Source organism: Stigmatopora nigra, chromosome 11 (genome assembly GCF_051989575.1).
Source record: "Stigmatopora nigra isolate UIUO_SnigA chromosome 11, RoL_Snig_1.1, whole genome shotgun sequence".
In the NCBI taxonomy this organism is placed as follows: Eukaryota; Metazoa; Chordata; class Actinopteri; order Syngnathiformes; family Syngnathidae; genus Stigmatopora; species Stigmatopora nigra.
The window spans coordinates 7,090,556-7,105,555 of record NC_135518.1 but is presented as its reverse complement, the minus strand read 5'-3'; the positions used below and the strand labels follow the sequence as shown (position 1 = coordinate 7,105,555).

General features: G+C 40.5%; 1 protein-coding gene across 3 annotated transcripts in view; it reads right to left on the bottom strand.

Moving 5' to 3' along the window:
- Positions 1 to 1,328: 1,328 nt before the first annotated feature.
- Positions 1,329 to 15,000, bottom strand: part of sema5ba (sema domain, seven thrombospondin repeats (type 1 and type 1-like), transmembrane domain (TM) and short cytoplasmic domain, (semaphorin) 5Ba) — a 66,329-nt gene continuing 52,657 nt past the window's right edge. Inside the window, exons 16-23 of one of the 3 annotated variants that reach the window (XM_077728131.1) lie at positions 14,104 to 14,329; positions 12,957 to 13,172; positions 11,258 to 11,428; positions 9,809 to 9,859; positions 8,787 to 8,924; positions 7,611 to 7,655; positions 6,517 to 6,722; positions 1,329 to 3,475 (exon numbers count right to left, since the gene is read on the bottom strand). In XM_077728131.1, coding sequence (XP_077584257.1) covers positions 3,293 to 3,475; positions 6,517 to 6,722; positions 7,611 to 7,655; positions 8,787 to 8,924; positions 9,809 to 9,859; positions 11,258 to 11,428; positions 12,957 to 13,172; positions 14,104 to 14,329 — 1,236 coding nt within the window. In that variant the 3' untranslated portion in view covers positions 1,329 to 3,292. The remainder of the gene's footprint in view (positions 3,476 to 6,516; positions 6,723 to 7,610; positions 7,656 to 8,786; positions 8,925 to 9,808; positions 9,860 to 11,257; positions 11,429 to 12,956; positions 13,173 to 14,103; positions 14,330 to 15,000) is intronic. The other 2 variants (XM_077728129.1, XM_077728130.1) reach the window with 2 other exon arrangements.

The window sequence follows — 15,000 nt, the reverse complement described above, 5'->3', positions numbered from 1 at the left end:
GTGCCAAACTTCATGAAAAATCTCAAACTTTGCTCTTGCTAAAACTATAGATGCTACTCAAAACATTCTAATATCATGTGAGACAATCTACAGTGGCTCGAGTGGCGGAGTGGTTAGAGCATTGGCTTCTAAGATCTCAGGTCCCTGGTTCAAATCCTGGCTCAGTATACCTTTTTTTTTTTTTTTTGTGCCCAAAACCGATGTCAAATTTTTTTTTTTTTACTAGAATTATTGGGGGCTCCGCCAGCAGAGTGGTTAGAGCATCAGCCTCTGACATCCAGGGTCGTGGGTTCGCTTCCCGGTCGCTGCCTGGAAACCAAAATCTTGGTTCCCTCCCGCCGAAGGCGGGAGGGGACCAAGTGTCTTGCCTCGGCCTTCGGCGGGGGAGGGGGGCAAAGGTGTTGCGGGTGGGACAAGACCGTCGGTCCACCCCCGCCGAAGGCGGGGGTGGACCAAGGGTGTTGTGGGTGGGCCAAGACCGTCGGTCCACCCCCGCCGAAGGCGGGGGTGGACCAAGGGTGTTGTGGGTGGGCCAAGACAGTTAGGTCCCCTCCCGCCGAAGGCGGGAGGGGACCAAGTGTCTTAATGTCCCCTCCCGCCGAAGGCGGGAGGGGACCCAATAACCTTTTGCTAAAAAGTGGTATAAGTGTTTTGGTATAAGTATAAGTGTTGGCCTCATCCGCCTTTGGCGGGAGGGAGTGTCTTGGTGTCACCTCCCACCTCTGGTGGGTGGGGACCAAGTGTCTTGGTGTCACCTCCCACCCCTGGTGGGAGGGGACCAAGTGTCTTAGCCCCTCCCACCAGATGGAGGCACACCAAGATTTATTTTCCAAGTCCTGACCGGGATTTGAACCCAGGACTCTGGGTTTCAGACACCCAGAGCCCAATGCTCTAACCACTCAGCCAGCAGAGGACATAACAATTTCATTAAAAAAAAAAAAAATTGACATGGGTTTTGGGCTCAAAACACATGACATTTTTTTTTTTTTTTAACTGACATTTGTGGTCTCTGCTGGCTGAGTGGTTAGAGCATTAGTCTCTGAGATCCAGGGTCCTGGGTTCAAACTCCAGTCACTACCTGAAAACAAAAATCTTGGTGTCCCACCTGTTTCTGGCAGGCATGGACCAATTGTCTTGACATAATTTTACCAACCAGTATATGATATTAGACGTTTTGAGTTGTGTTTATAGTTTTAGCAAGAGTAAAATTTAATATTTTTCATGAAGTTTGACACACAAATGTATATAAGTAAAGGTGAATGAGGGCTTTGCATACCCTCCAGAGTTTTTTCAGGGTAGTATGCCAGAAGGCCAACCAGAACATGATATTGGATGTTTTGCATAGCATCTATAATTTGAGCAAAACCAAGCATTTAACAGTGTAGTGCAAATTTGACATTGAGTTTGGCCAACCTATCTACCTAAGCCTATCTAAGTAAGTGTGAGTGAGGGCTTTGTGAATATTGTGCATCAAACTGCTTCTCATGAGGTTAAATGAGCAACCATAAGAGCTTCCAGCACCCAGTATTCCAAGATAGTCTCCCATCCAAGTAGTAACCATACACACCCCTGCATAACCTTCAGAGTGTTTTTGGCAGTACACCCAGCCAAGTAGTAACCATGTACAATCATGCTATATTCCAGTTTTTTTCAGGGTAATATGTCGGGTACACCAGGACATATTGGATGTTTTGCATTGCACCTATAATTTGAACAAAACCAAGCATTGACTTGTATAGTGCACTTTTGTCAGTGAGTTTGGCCGACAAATCTAGATCTAAGGAAGTGTGAGTGAGGGCTTTGTGTATATTGTGTATCAAAGTGCTTCTCACAAGGTTAAGTCAACAAACATAAAAGCTTCCAGAACCCAGTATTCCAAGGCAGTCTCCCATCCAAGTAGTTACCATGCTGAGCTTCCAGCACCCAGTATTCCAAAGCAGTCTCCCATCCAAGTAGTAACCATGCTTGTACAACCCTGCTTAACCTCCAGAGTTTTTTCTAGGGTAGTATGCCAGAAGGCCAACCAGGACAGGATATTGAATGTTTTGTGTTGCACCTGTAGTTTGAGCAAAGCCAAGCAGGAACCTGTATAGTACACATTTGACATCGTTTGGCTGACCAATGTACATAAGCCAACCAAAGTAAAGGCGATTGAGTGCTTTGTGGCTGTGTCTTTAGGCAAAGATTTGGGCTGTCACCCATCCAACGTCTCCTCACCCCAAAAAAGCAGCTGTAGGGTCAGAGGGCATTTTTGTGGCAAAGCAGTCTCCCAGTCCCCACACGGCCAGAGCTGTGAGGTTCCGAGGGTTATGATTTACAAGTTTGGCAATGGGCCCCCATAAGAATAAATGTAAATCAGAGATCCATCTGCTTCTCACAGGTTAAATGAGCACTTGAGCCAATTCTCCTTGGTAACATAAGATCTTACAGCATCTGGTATTTCCAGGCAGTCTCTTATCCAAGTACTAACCAAGCTCCATTCTGCTTAAATTCAGGCATTTTCAGGGTAGTATGCCACAAGCCAAACAAGGAGATGAGCTCCAATATTTTAAGTAGCACCTATAATCTTAGCAAAAGGAAACTTTTACCTGTTTAGTGCACATTTGTAATTGTGTTTGGCCTGCAAATGAAGGGTGTTCCAAAATGTTTGACCCCATTTCATAAGCCAATCATGTTGAGACAGCATAGACGTGGAGCAGTTTCATGCATAGTCCTTGGAATAGTGTTTGGAGAGCAAGTGTGAAAAACCACATTTCAACCCTTTTCTTGACATTTTTGGTCCTAATTTGTGTTGTAGTTGATGCCTTCTTTGCAAAATTTGTGAACCATGCCTGCCGCTATGTCTTTGGTGACTGAGTTTAAGCATGCTCAACCACGCAAAATGCCATTTCCTAACCTGAAAAGATAGAAATGGCAAACGTTACACACAAAAACGTGCAACGTTTAATTCACAAGCTTTGAACATCTGACGTCTTTCCAACAAACACTGTCCAAATGATTGGCCTACGAAATGGGCTCAAACATTTTGGAACACCCCATTTTATATTCTGAACTCTCGTTAACGCAGCGCAGCGGCCATATTTGATATGACAGCTGCACTATTTTTCCTCAGGGCCATCCGGATGTGGAGTCTGTCTCCCGGCGGTATTATTTACACCACGGCCCATTTGGGGTGTTCATCAGCAGGACTTTTTGAAAAGTTCGGCGTCCCCCTCCTAGCTTTGTTTTGTCAGGTGCGGAACATTCCAACTTGCAGTTCTGAGTAAGAAAGATCCCCGGGGTGGCTCGCGTCTCAGCTGTTGTTGGCGCGGTTGTACGTCCGGCAGGGCGACGGCGAGGCGTTGGCCTGGTAATCGAACTTGCCGAGTGCAGGCGGGTAATACGTGGTGGTGTAGACGTTGGCCTGCTGTGGCTGTAGCGACGGAGGAAACAAGTTGGAGCGCTCGTCCGTTGCGAGGTTGTTCTTGTTCAACGTCTGGGGAACACAAAATAAGATGAGATGAGTTCTAGCTAAACGGAAACAAACCTCTGCTGAGGGAAAATGAGCTCCAAACCATAGTTTTGCTTGATTTATTTCGACTTAATTTAAAAATATATTTCTTTTTTTGTTAGTCAATCGCAAAATACACAATGGCGAGATCATTTTCGACAATTGGATGTCAAATGGGTACCCCCAAATATTCTCTCATGAACCCCAATTTGAATCACCTGTCCTAAAAAATGTAACAAGATAATTTAAAAAAAACATGATATAATAGTTTGGTGGATGATATACAGGAATATTAGACTTTAAAAAACTTTTTTAAAGAAAAATGCACTGTCAAAAAATAACTTGCAATTTTGGGTCAACCTAACTCACTTGAATTTTCAAGTTTTGAGAGAAATCTCCCATTTTTAAGTAAAATGGACCACCACAAGAGCTAAAAATCTTTAAAAAGACTTTAAAAGCATCAAAAGTCAATCTGACTTTCAAGCGATTGGTAAATGACCCAACATTGGCTGCCGTTCTCCCAATCCAAAGAAATGGGCTGTCTTCTCCAGATGAACTCATCTAAATTCCCAACAGGAGTTTGAAAAGAGCCCTGAAAGAGTTAAGCCTGAGTAATTGATTGTGGCAGATGCGTTTAGTCGGCCGCTGTTTTCACAGGCGCCGGCAAATCGCTGTAACAAATATAATCGAGTTCCATGTCAAACTTGGTCAGCACGTTAATGGACGACAGACTGGAGGATCTTGCCAGAAGTTGAGCATTTTGCACCAAAGCCTCTATTTTAAATTTCAACTCGATTACTCCGATATCTGGTCTAGCAATCAATGATTGATGACGTTGTGTTATTAAATCTTGGTTTTTTTTTGTCACCCAACGCAGGTGGACATTAGCAGTGAAGTTTGACGATGTGCTAGAACACAGAAAACTACTAACTATGATCATTTATCATTGTCAATGGAAAGGAAGTCCACCATTTAAGTTTGAATTTGCAGTTTTAGAGGCGTTTTGGCCCATTTTTTGCAGAAGCTTCAAAAGAGAAAACTGTCGCAGACTTTTGGTGCAATTGCTTTCAAATTAAACCCATGTGTGCTAGACAGATGGATGACACTTAAGTGCCAAATGTTGGACTTTTTGTCATTGCACGTCGTGGGAAGTTTGATGACTCGTCATTAAATGAACAAGTCTAATAGTTCGGCTTGAATTTAAAAATGCAGCCCGTTTCATAAAGTGAAATGAAATCTGATTGACAAGTCCATTAGGAAAAGCTCAATTTAAAAAAAAGTCCCAAGAAGCCATGTGGTAGAAGTCACAGAAAAAGTGCTAATTTCACAAGCCATTTTAGGTGTCAAAGTGGCGGCCTGGGGGCCAAATCTGGCCCGCCGTATCATTTTGTGTGGCCCGGGAAAGTCAATCATGAGTGCCGACTTTCTGTTTTAGGATCAAATTAAAATAAATATTATAGATTTATATTATATTTCCTGATTTTCCCCCTTTTAAATCAATAATTTCATTTTTAATCCATTATTTTTCTGTGTTTTTGGTCAATCATGAGTGCCGACTTTCTGTTTTAGGATCAAATTAAAATAAATATTATAGATTTATATTATATTTCCTGATTTTCCCCCTTTTAAATCAATAATTTCATTTTTAATCCATTATTTTTCTGTGTTTTTAGTTCAAAAATCACTTTGTAATATCTGAAAATCATTTTTTGTTTTCCACTTTAATTTGGAAAATAATTAAAGAAAAAAATGGTTTCCTTTTCAAATGAAAAACAAATTATTAAAACTTGTGCCGTAAGGTTTGTTAGATTTCCACCAAATTTCAAAGACACGTTGATTTTGTATTGTTAATACGGATCCAACATGGTGGCAAAGTTTGATGGTTTCTCATTAGAAGCGAATTCTCTAATAAGTATTCCATTTATTCTTTTCCCGGGATCTCATTATGTTGTGCAGGTGCACCTCTTCGCGACAGATCTAGACTAAATCGATTTGGCCGGCATTCATCATTAGCATTGTCACATAGCTAATTAAAGGGATTGTTAAAGCCGTTTGACCTTTATTTCACGTCACGCGTAAAAAGCAAGAAGAATCGACCGCGGCTTGAAAATAGGTCAACGTGTAGCATCACTAAATGCTGCATTCCATTCATTTTAACATCAAAGACGATGCATTGTGTGGCACTCAAATAAAAGCATTGCTTTTATGTTTAATTAGATTTTTTTTTTGATAATTAAAAAATAAAACCAATGCAAAGAGTGTTCTTGATAACGACTGTTAGTGGAGAAAAACACACAAGAGGATGCTGGAAGAGTTAGCGTCAGCCCACTAATGCAGCTCGTTAATAAAGGTAGGAGAGCAGGCCATTCATCCTGGTGTGTCGAGACCAACGCGGCAATAAAAGCAGTAAATAAAACATGAGCGCCCGTTTATGGTTCTTAAATCTTTCAGGTGGTAAAATTGGAGACTCAGAGTTCCGCTTAATAGCGCCATTGAAGCTCTAAATTTCCTTAATACAACTCGGAAAATGAATTATAATAATTGAATCATTTGCTACCACTACAACAAAAAATATTTTGTCTGATTATGGCTGAACATTAGTACCAAAATTAAATATGCTACACGTGTAAATAAGTTATTAAATGTTTCATTAAGTTATCATTTCAGCTTTTGATTATTTTTCTTTTATTTAGGAATGATCTAAACTTAAATTCATGTAAAGGATGATCTATTTCAATATTTATGTATTCATTTAATTTGTTACTTACTTATTTGAATAAAATAAAATTATTTAGATTGAACAAAGTGTCAAAAATAGATACCTGTTTTAATATAAAAACAATTCTCATTTTTATTTTAAGTGTTGAAAAAAACGGAATCAAATAAATTAATGCATATTGAAAGTGATATTTAGCCACACATTGAATTTCTAATTAGCAAAGCTTTTTTTGGTTTAAATGTGGCATTCCCGCTCCTACGTAGCCAGCAGGCAAATATGAAAAATGCATATTCAGCTAGTCACCAACCTTGAATTCCATGGGCGTGTACTTCTCGTTCTTTGGCGTGACGTTGCCCTTATAGTTGAGGTGATTGGGCGTGGTCGGGTGGATGACTGCCGACTCCTGCGACGGCTTGTGGAAGCGTTGACAGTACACGTAGACCAGGAAGGACAGGAGACCCGCACCCAAGAAGCAGGACACCCCGGTGGCGATCAGGTGGATTGACGTGAACGCTGTTAAGTCAAAACAACAAGAAGAATTTATTGACATTGTTGATTCGGGGAGTACTGAGAAATAATGTCCATTTTGTAATTTTTGAGATCTATTTTCCAACTGCTGTTTTTCCTGCCCAACATGGCGACCAGCCACACACGCCATCGTGGTAGGAAAAAAAAAGGTGTTCTTCCTCTGGCCAAGATGCACCCTCCCGCCAATGTTTTTTTCTGTATAGATGCTTAAAAGTAGCACCTTTTATAATCTTTAAAAAGTAGAAAGACCACCCAACCAGCCTCAAACTTTTACACTTGCCAAAGACTAACATTTTCTTCTTCTTTCGTCCCCAAAATTGAGGTCTTCAGAATTTTTCCTTGACCCGAAAAGGAGGTACACACCAGGGAGCAATGGCGATTTTGTGAACTGTTGGCTTGTGACGCCCCTTGGAGACTTTTTATGATTAAAGGCTATATAAATAAACTTGATCTGACTTGGCTATTTTCCACTATGTGCGTTGGGGGTGAGGCACCTATCAACAAACTTTCTTGGGATTGCAGTTTGCAGTAATGAGCAACTGAGATGGATAGGTGGAAGGTAACAGAGCAAAAGCAGATATAGTACATAGAAAAGTATAGAAAATGACCTAGGCTGAGGACAGAGACTACATGTAGCATGCACCGTACTCTCACAACTATAAGGCGCACTTAAGTCTTAAATTTTCTCCCAAATAGACGGGGCGCCTTATAATTCAGTGTGCTTTATATACAGAAAAAAATATAATGTGTCATTCATTGAAGGTGCGCCTTATAATGCAGTGCGCCTTGTAGTTGTGAAAATACAGTATGTAAGCAGGCCTTTGGGATCATGCATGTGATGAGGGGCTAAAGGACCACTGCTAATCCACTTACCTCCGCAGTGTTGGTCCTTGTCAAAGCCCGATGCGGGGAGGATGACTGCAGAGAGGAAGACACACACGGTCAAACGTACACATGCACACAAACACACACACATGCCTTGATAACAACAAAGGGTATAACGGCACATGCGACAAGGTGTTACCCGTGGAGACTAAAAGACAACATGTATGTTGACGTTGTTTCAAAGTGCGGAAATCACAAATGAATCTAGTGAGGACTAGAAAGGTGGGAGCGCATCTGCTGGGTTTGGGTGATAAGTTCCCACGCCAAGTCAATGTAATCACAGGTGGAAGAGCGACAGGCAGGCAGGCAGGCAGTTTAGCCACTGGCTTGCCTTTCCCCAGGGCTGGATTATGCCATGGGCAACTCAGAGTTCCGCTTAATAGCGGCTTTGAAGCCCTAAATTCGCCTAATACAACTCGGAAAATGAATTGAATAATAATAATTGAATCATTTGCTGCTACTACTACAACAAAAAATATTTTGTCTGAGTATGGCCGAGCATTATCAGTACCAAAATTAAATATGTAACACACGTAAATAAGTTAAATGTTTTAAGAAGTTATTATTTCAGAATTGATTTCTTCATTAGAATTTTTCAAATGACTAATTTGATTCATTTAATCTTATAATGATTATTTTTCATTTATTTAGGAATGATCTAAACTTAAATTCATGTAAATGGTGATCAATGTGAGCAACTGCCCAGTTGCACAATTTATTTGGGGGTGCATTGGATCATACAACTATATTACCAATTTTCTAGACGATTATTTGTTGTTTCTTGCCTTTCTACATTAGGGATTGTGTCTATGTGGGTGTTAGTTTATTTGCTTAGTGCAAAAAAATAAGCCAGAATTGCCCCTGGCTCCTCCTCTGGGAGTCGTTTGCACTTGTTAAAAATGCCAATATCAAGCGGTGTTACAAAACATGGCACGAGACACAAATTACTTAGATTGGGATCATGAAGGAGAAATGGGAAAAAAAGTGAACAATATGTGGATGCAACAGGTCACAAAAGAGGCAAAAATTTGGTCCCTGACAGCCATCTTTAGCATCAATTTGTAAGTCAACGCAAAAAGCCTTTGATGGACTCATATTACGTTATTTTTTTATATACTTTCCTTTCACTGAAGCATTACGTTACATTATTTTACTGGAACTCACCAGGAATTTCATTGCAGTCCCGACGTTGGGTGGTGTTACCCAGACAGGGGACACCCCCGGCCGCCCCGCACATTCGGGATCGCATCTGCACCCCCGAGTCGTCACAGGCTGACCACAGTGACCACGCCATCCACCCACCTGGACACAAACATGGGGTTCTTAGAGTGAGAATGAAGTCAGGCGGGTGAACCACTACACCATCAGGCACATGTATATTTTATATATTTGATGATTTTATCAACCCTTTGATGCCTGAATTTATACTTAACAAATGTACTTCAAAAAGCACTGGAAGATATGCTAATACATGAAAAACATCCTATTAGTAATCAAACTTAATTTGGCTTGCAAAACATTAAAAAGTATCAAAGAGTACATGAAAGAAAATATGGAAAATGCATGTTTAAAATTTGAAGAATATTTGGAAAAGATAGAAAATCCATCTGAAAGGGAGATTTATGAATAATCGCTTTTGTAATGTATTATTTATTTTAATTTTTAATTAATTTGATAGATATTTTATTTGTTGCTCTTTTTCTTTTTGAGATTGTTCCATTTTAGGATTTTCTCATTTTTTATGTATTTAGCATTGAATTATTTATGCTCTTATTTATCGATAGATTATTTTAATACTATATGTATATTTATTTAAATGCAAATTCAGGCATGGGAGTTAAATTATTCATTTTAAATAATATAATATATTTGAATCCATTAAAATAGACTGAACATAAATAAATAAAAACAAAAACATTTCACTATTAGCAGGAAACCAGTACAATGGTTCTAACATCTTAATTACATTATGACAAAGGTCAAACGCTATTTTTAGAAAATGGAGAATAGCCTAAAACACACAAGTTGACACCCCCCCAAACGAGATTTCCACAAAGACTGGATGCACACCAGAACAGCCCCCCCGAGATCCAAAGCCACCAGAAGTTGAACCAAGAAAAGGAAACTTTTCCACCTTTTTGTTTCAGTGAAGTGAGCAGAAGCAGAACGGAGGATGGCACATTTACCTGGGCTGTCAACCAGGACCTCCATCTGCTCCCTTGGGGCCCAACACACATCTAGACACACAAAAGACTGCACCATCAGCCCTAAGGGGGCCACTCGTTATCGGAAAATACTTTTCCGCATTGACGTCACGACGGCCTTCCTCCTGCCGGCCTTCGTTAGCGTTTAATAACGGCCGTGATTGACGGGGAGACAAAGCTGAAGGCTGATTAGAAAGCGGTCGCCCTGGCGTGCTCGCCAGGGTCGCCAATTCTCGATTGACAGGACGCCCCCGAGAAGAAAAAAAAAAGACCATCAAAGGGCGCCGATTAGCATCTCGGAAACGACGGGAAGTCATTTAGATTTTTTTTTTCACCTGTGGTTAGTCATTACGAAGGGAGGGAGGAAGACGGATAATTCCAATTGAAAATCACTAAGGGGGGGGTGGACCCTACTTGACGAGATACAACAAGACAATTTGAGGGGATTGGGAACGTGTTTCCCGGAAACACAAACACATACTTGCATGCAGTCATAGATAAAAAATAAAATAAAATAGGACAGCAAAGGAAGGAAAGAATGCCCACAAGAGAATATTTTTTAAAAATAAGGATGTGGATATTATCATTCATCCCGTGCTTTTACAGGATCGATCGGTTGAATTCCATAAACAAAACTTTCTTGAAGAAAAATTATAGAAAGAGAAATATCCTGGATTTTTTTTTTTGGATGATAAAAAGCCATCCATAAAGACACTAGAAAGGGAAAGGATTTAAGAATTGAATAAAATGATCTCATATTTCTGAAGAAAAAACTATTCAAGGATAATAAAAATTATTATGGCGGGGTAAAAAAAAGGCCTAAATGGAAAAAAAGTGATTAAAAAACAAATTAGGCTAGGAGATTTCCTTAAAAAAATAATAATAAAATTAACCATAAACTAAAAATGAACTAATTGTTTGTCCTTGACGCCACTAGATGTCCAATCAATTTTAATTCACTTCAAATGAATTGATTGTCTAATATTGTCAATGACGGGCAATGAGAAAATAGCAAAAAAAACATTAAAAGAATGAAAATATTCCCAAACACCAACAAAAAGGTCCAAATAGAAAAAGAAAGGGGACAAAAACCTCCTAAAAAGTGATAAATTCAAACTATGGCCTCCCAGTTTGCTATCTAAACACCTCATTAATGCAGAGACATGATAAACACATCTAAAGGCCTAACCAACAAACAACAATAAAATAAAAAAAATCGGGCTCCTAGGATGGATCCCAATTTCATTTGATCCATCCAGGAATACCAAAGAACAATAATTTTGGTTTGTGTCCTCACATGCAAATGAGCATAAGCACTCATTAGAATAATGACCCTGAAAACCCATACAAATCCTGTACAAGATCACCTGGAAAAAAAACATCAACCAGAAAAGCAGTGTCAGCATCGTTTGAGTCATTTTCCAATCTCACCATCACACGTGTGCGTGTTGCAGAGCGCCTCCTCGGTGTGCAATCCTAAACAGATGTCACCCCCGTTGGCAGGCGTCGGGCTTCCGCACACCCGCGTGCGCTGGTAATGACCGCCGCCGCAACCCGCCGAGCATGCCGACCACGTTGACCAGCAAGACCACGCGCCCTTCACTGCAAATCAGGTACATTACAAATTACACAAAATAATGCAATTATACGGAAAAAGAATATCATGTTAGGGGTCATTTTATACCAAGATAGAATACACTTTGAATGATTTGTTGGAATAGTGGTTAGCGTGTTTGTCAGGGTTGAAGCTCAGGTAAATCCACCCCGTAGGCCAGAACACGACGACTGTAAACCGTAGCCACCCCCGACAAAAATGAAAGCCAAAAACTCCTCCTCCTTTCTCTCTCTCCACAGTGCGTTTAGGGACAGTATTGAAAACACAACATTGCAACCCGAAGAAGATATTGTTCATTACACTAAATTATTATTATTATTATTATTTTTTTTTTTACAAAGCGTTTTGAGATCAACTAATACAGGGGTGTCACACTCGGGTTGGTTCACGTGGGCCCATTTTAGATATAATATTTAGATTTTTTTTAATAAATGGATTAAAAGAACTGGATTAAAATCTCAGATTATTCAGTTTTTTATGGATCTTAAACAATGTTTATTTTAGCTTCTTTTTAATATATGTTTAGATTCTACAAAATTATTTTTGAACTAAAAACACAAAAAAAGACAATTATTGATTTAAAAAGGGAGAAAATCAGGAAATGTATTATACATCTATACTCTTCATTTTAATTTGATCCTAAAACAGAAACTCATGATTGACTTTCCCGGACCACACAAAATGATGCAGCGGGCCAGATTTGGCCCCCGGGCCGCCACTTTGACACGTGTGAACGAACTAATGTGTGGATTGGGATTCCGTCGCCAGAATCGTAACAGAACCCATTCGTAACTCAAGGACTCCCCGTACAATTTCAAATGTGTGCCATAAAAAGTGTTGACTTAACCTCACTAAAGGTCACAGTGAAATGACCCATTTTTTTTTAGGTCAAAGTGAGATCTCTTGACCACGAACTTGGAAGGAAAGTTTGCAATCACGCTCTGACGGCTTTGATTTACGGCCCTTTTCACACACACACACATACACACGCACCTCACTAATCTATATTGGCTCCATCCTTCCCACTAATCTCATCATCAATTACAATTTCACAGCCATTCTCTCTTTTGTCACAGGCTCTGTCCTTGGCCAATGTGTGTGTGTACGTGCATGGCTTTGTGTGTACGTGCGTGCCAAGCGCACATCCATCGGAGCCGTGCCCGCGATGGTCATTTCAATAGGCTCTCTGATTGGGCCCCCTCATCACCCCACTCCCAATTTGGCGGGTTGCACTCGCTGGGTAAAAAAAAAAATGATTGCAAAATAGCGAGCATCCTAGCAAGTGACATCAATGCTCCCGATGAACTCATTTAATAAACGAATGAAATTATTAAATGACCGGATATTCATTTGCCCCTCCCACTCAACATCTATTGGGCGCCTATTGCCATCGATGGAAGTAAAAGATAAACGTGTGCAGGAAAATATTACTATTTGGCCTGTGTTTGATTTTTAAATCATTAAAGTGTACTTAACCCTTACAGTGTCTAGTGTATCATTTCTGGCGGCTCTGACCTGGACATGGCTGGACATTGCAGTCCTGGTACTCTACAGGGGACCCCCTGCAGGCCACAGGAGCGCTCTTGCCCTCCGGTCCGGCACAAGATCTCCGTCGGGTTCGATATCCTTTGGAGCAGCTTTGCGAGCAACCGGACCAGGTGTCCCACGAGGACCAGCCAGGGGTGTTGGTCCCTCGGACTAGCGGGGTCTTTAGCAGCTCTTCGACCAGATCTGCGTAGGAAAATGACATGATTTGAATTCTTGCATTTTTAGATTTAAAAACTATAACCCTAAAATGTTTAGGACCAGTTAAAAAAAAAGAGCCGAATACTGTACATTGTAATACTACATTACTACACAGTCTTAAAAAGTCTGTTAATCTACTCTGTTGTCCTTTGGGTCGTATATTCACTGTAGTAGTTAATTTGAGTAGCTATAATCCCAAGATTGAATGTAATGTACTACCTGGAACGATTGAGACCAGTCCTATCGTGTAAATCTGTTCTATATATTTCTGTATAGTCATACATAGTCCTATCTTACTAGTCTAGTCTGATCTGGTCTTTTAAACTCTTTGGACCTAGTTCTGTATATTTCTAAGTCAAATTTCTAGGCAGGGATCAACAACCTGCAACAGTTAACAGTCAACAGTCCTGCAGCCATTTTTTGGACATCCCTAGGCAATGTGGACAAGTCGTAAATCCAATTATCTGTGTAGTGAATGCTGTGAATACAAGCCAGGTCTGAGCCTACAAGAAGTCCGGATTAGTCCAATGCGTGTGACGTGCCGTGTGAAGATGAATATGTATTTGAGGGCCTGCATCCCATGATGGATGCAGCAAAGAGGGGTAGTGCAAAATGTCACGCTGTAAAACAACATTTGCCTTGACAGCAGAAGAAATGCTTTTTAGAGAAAAAAACGCTCTGTCAAGTAAAGCAACCATCGTCAATCCTTCAATAAGCACCCCCTTAACATTTTTGATTTAAATTCTACATTATAAATCCTTCAATGCACCCTCCTTATGGGGTTTCTGGTTCAAAGACGGTTCATTTCTGTCGGTTCAACAGCTTGCGCTATAACTCTCAACTTGAAGTTGGCCCAGTAAGCCAAAGAGAATGAAGAAGGATGACTCAAGGTACAACTGATGTAGCACTACATTACCGTCAGTGTCGCAGGTAGCGGTGCCATCGTTGGGGCAGAATCTGTTCTCCATCTTGCGCCGTCCCATCTGCAGCTGATGCGGGTCGGCCAGACGAGCTCGGCACATGTATCGCGTGCGTTGCTCCTGCCGAGCGCCGCCCTGCGTCACGTTGACCGGCGTCCAGGGAGTCCACGGCGTGCTCCGCTTCACCTCCGGACACGCCTCCAGGTTACATGCCTTGTACTCCTAAAAGTCCGCATGCATATATTTTACTTATTGCCTTCCGTGGACAATGATAGATGTCCGATTAGATGGAATGGTCTGCCGCGAAAACGTAATCTTGGACAGGAAATAGATGAGACTTGTGAACAAATTGAGACGAAGTACTTTGGGATATAAAGTCATCAGGAAGTAGCCTGGAAAACCAGATGAAGTGAATGGGAATTTATCCTCAAATCATCAGTAAGGGCTCCAAAATCAACAGGCGGTGGGGACAAGGAAGGGCTTGAAAATAAATAGGAAATTACACGGAAGCGTGTCAAAAAAAAAAAAAAAAACAAGAAGTGATGAACAATAAGAAGGAAATCACCTAGAGCCGACAACATACAAGAAATGCCCCAAATAAATAACAAATGGTCCAATATTGGCCCAAAATCTGCAGGAAGCACCGCTAGCATGAAAACATTTTTCCACAAAATGTGTCCTTAAAACCCTTTATGTATAATAATGTACAATATCTTAGATTGGGCAATATTTTAGAATTGACCTTGCCAGGATGTGACTTTTTATATTACTTATGTTATTTTTCTTACTGGGAAAACAGACTTTGTGGAGCAGCTCTACCAATTACTTTATCATTATACGCCGTTGTGTATGATGACAATAAAGGCTTTTGACTTTTTTGACTTTTCACTTTT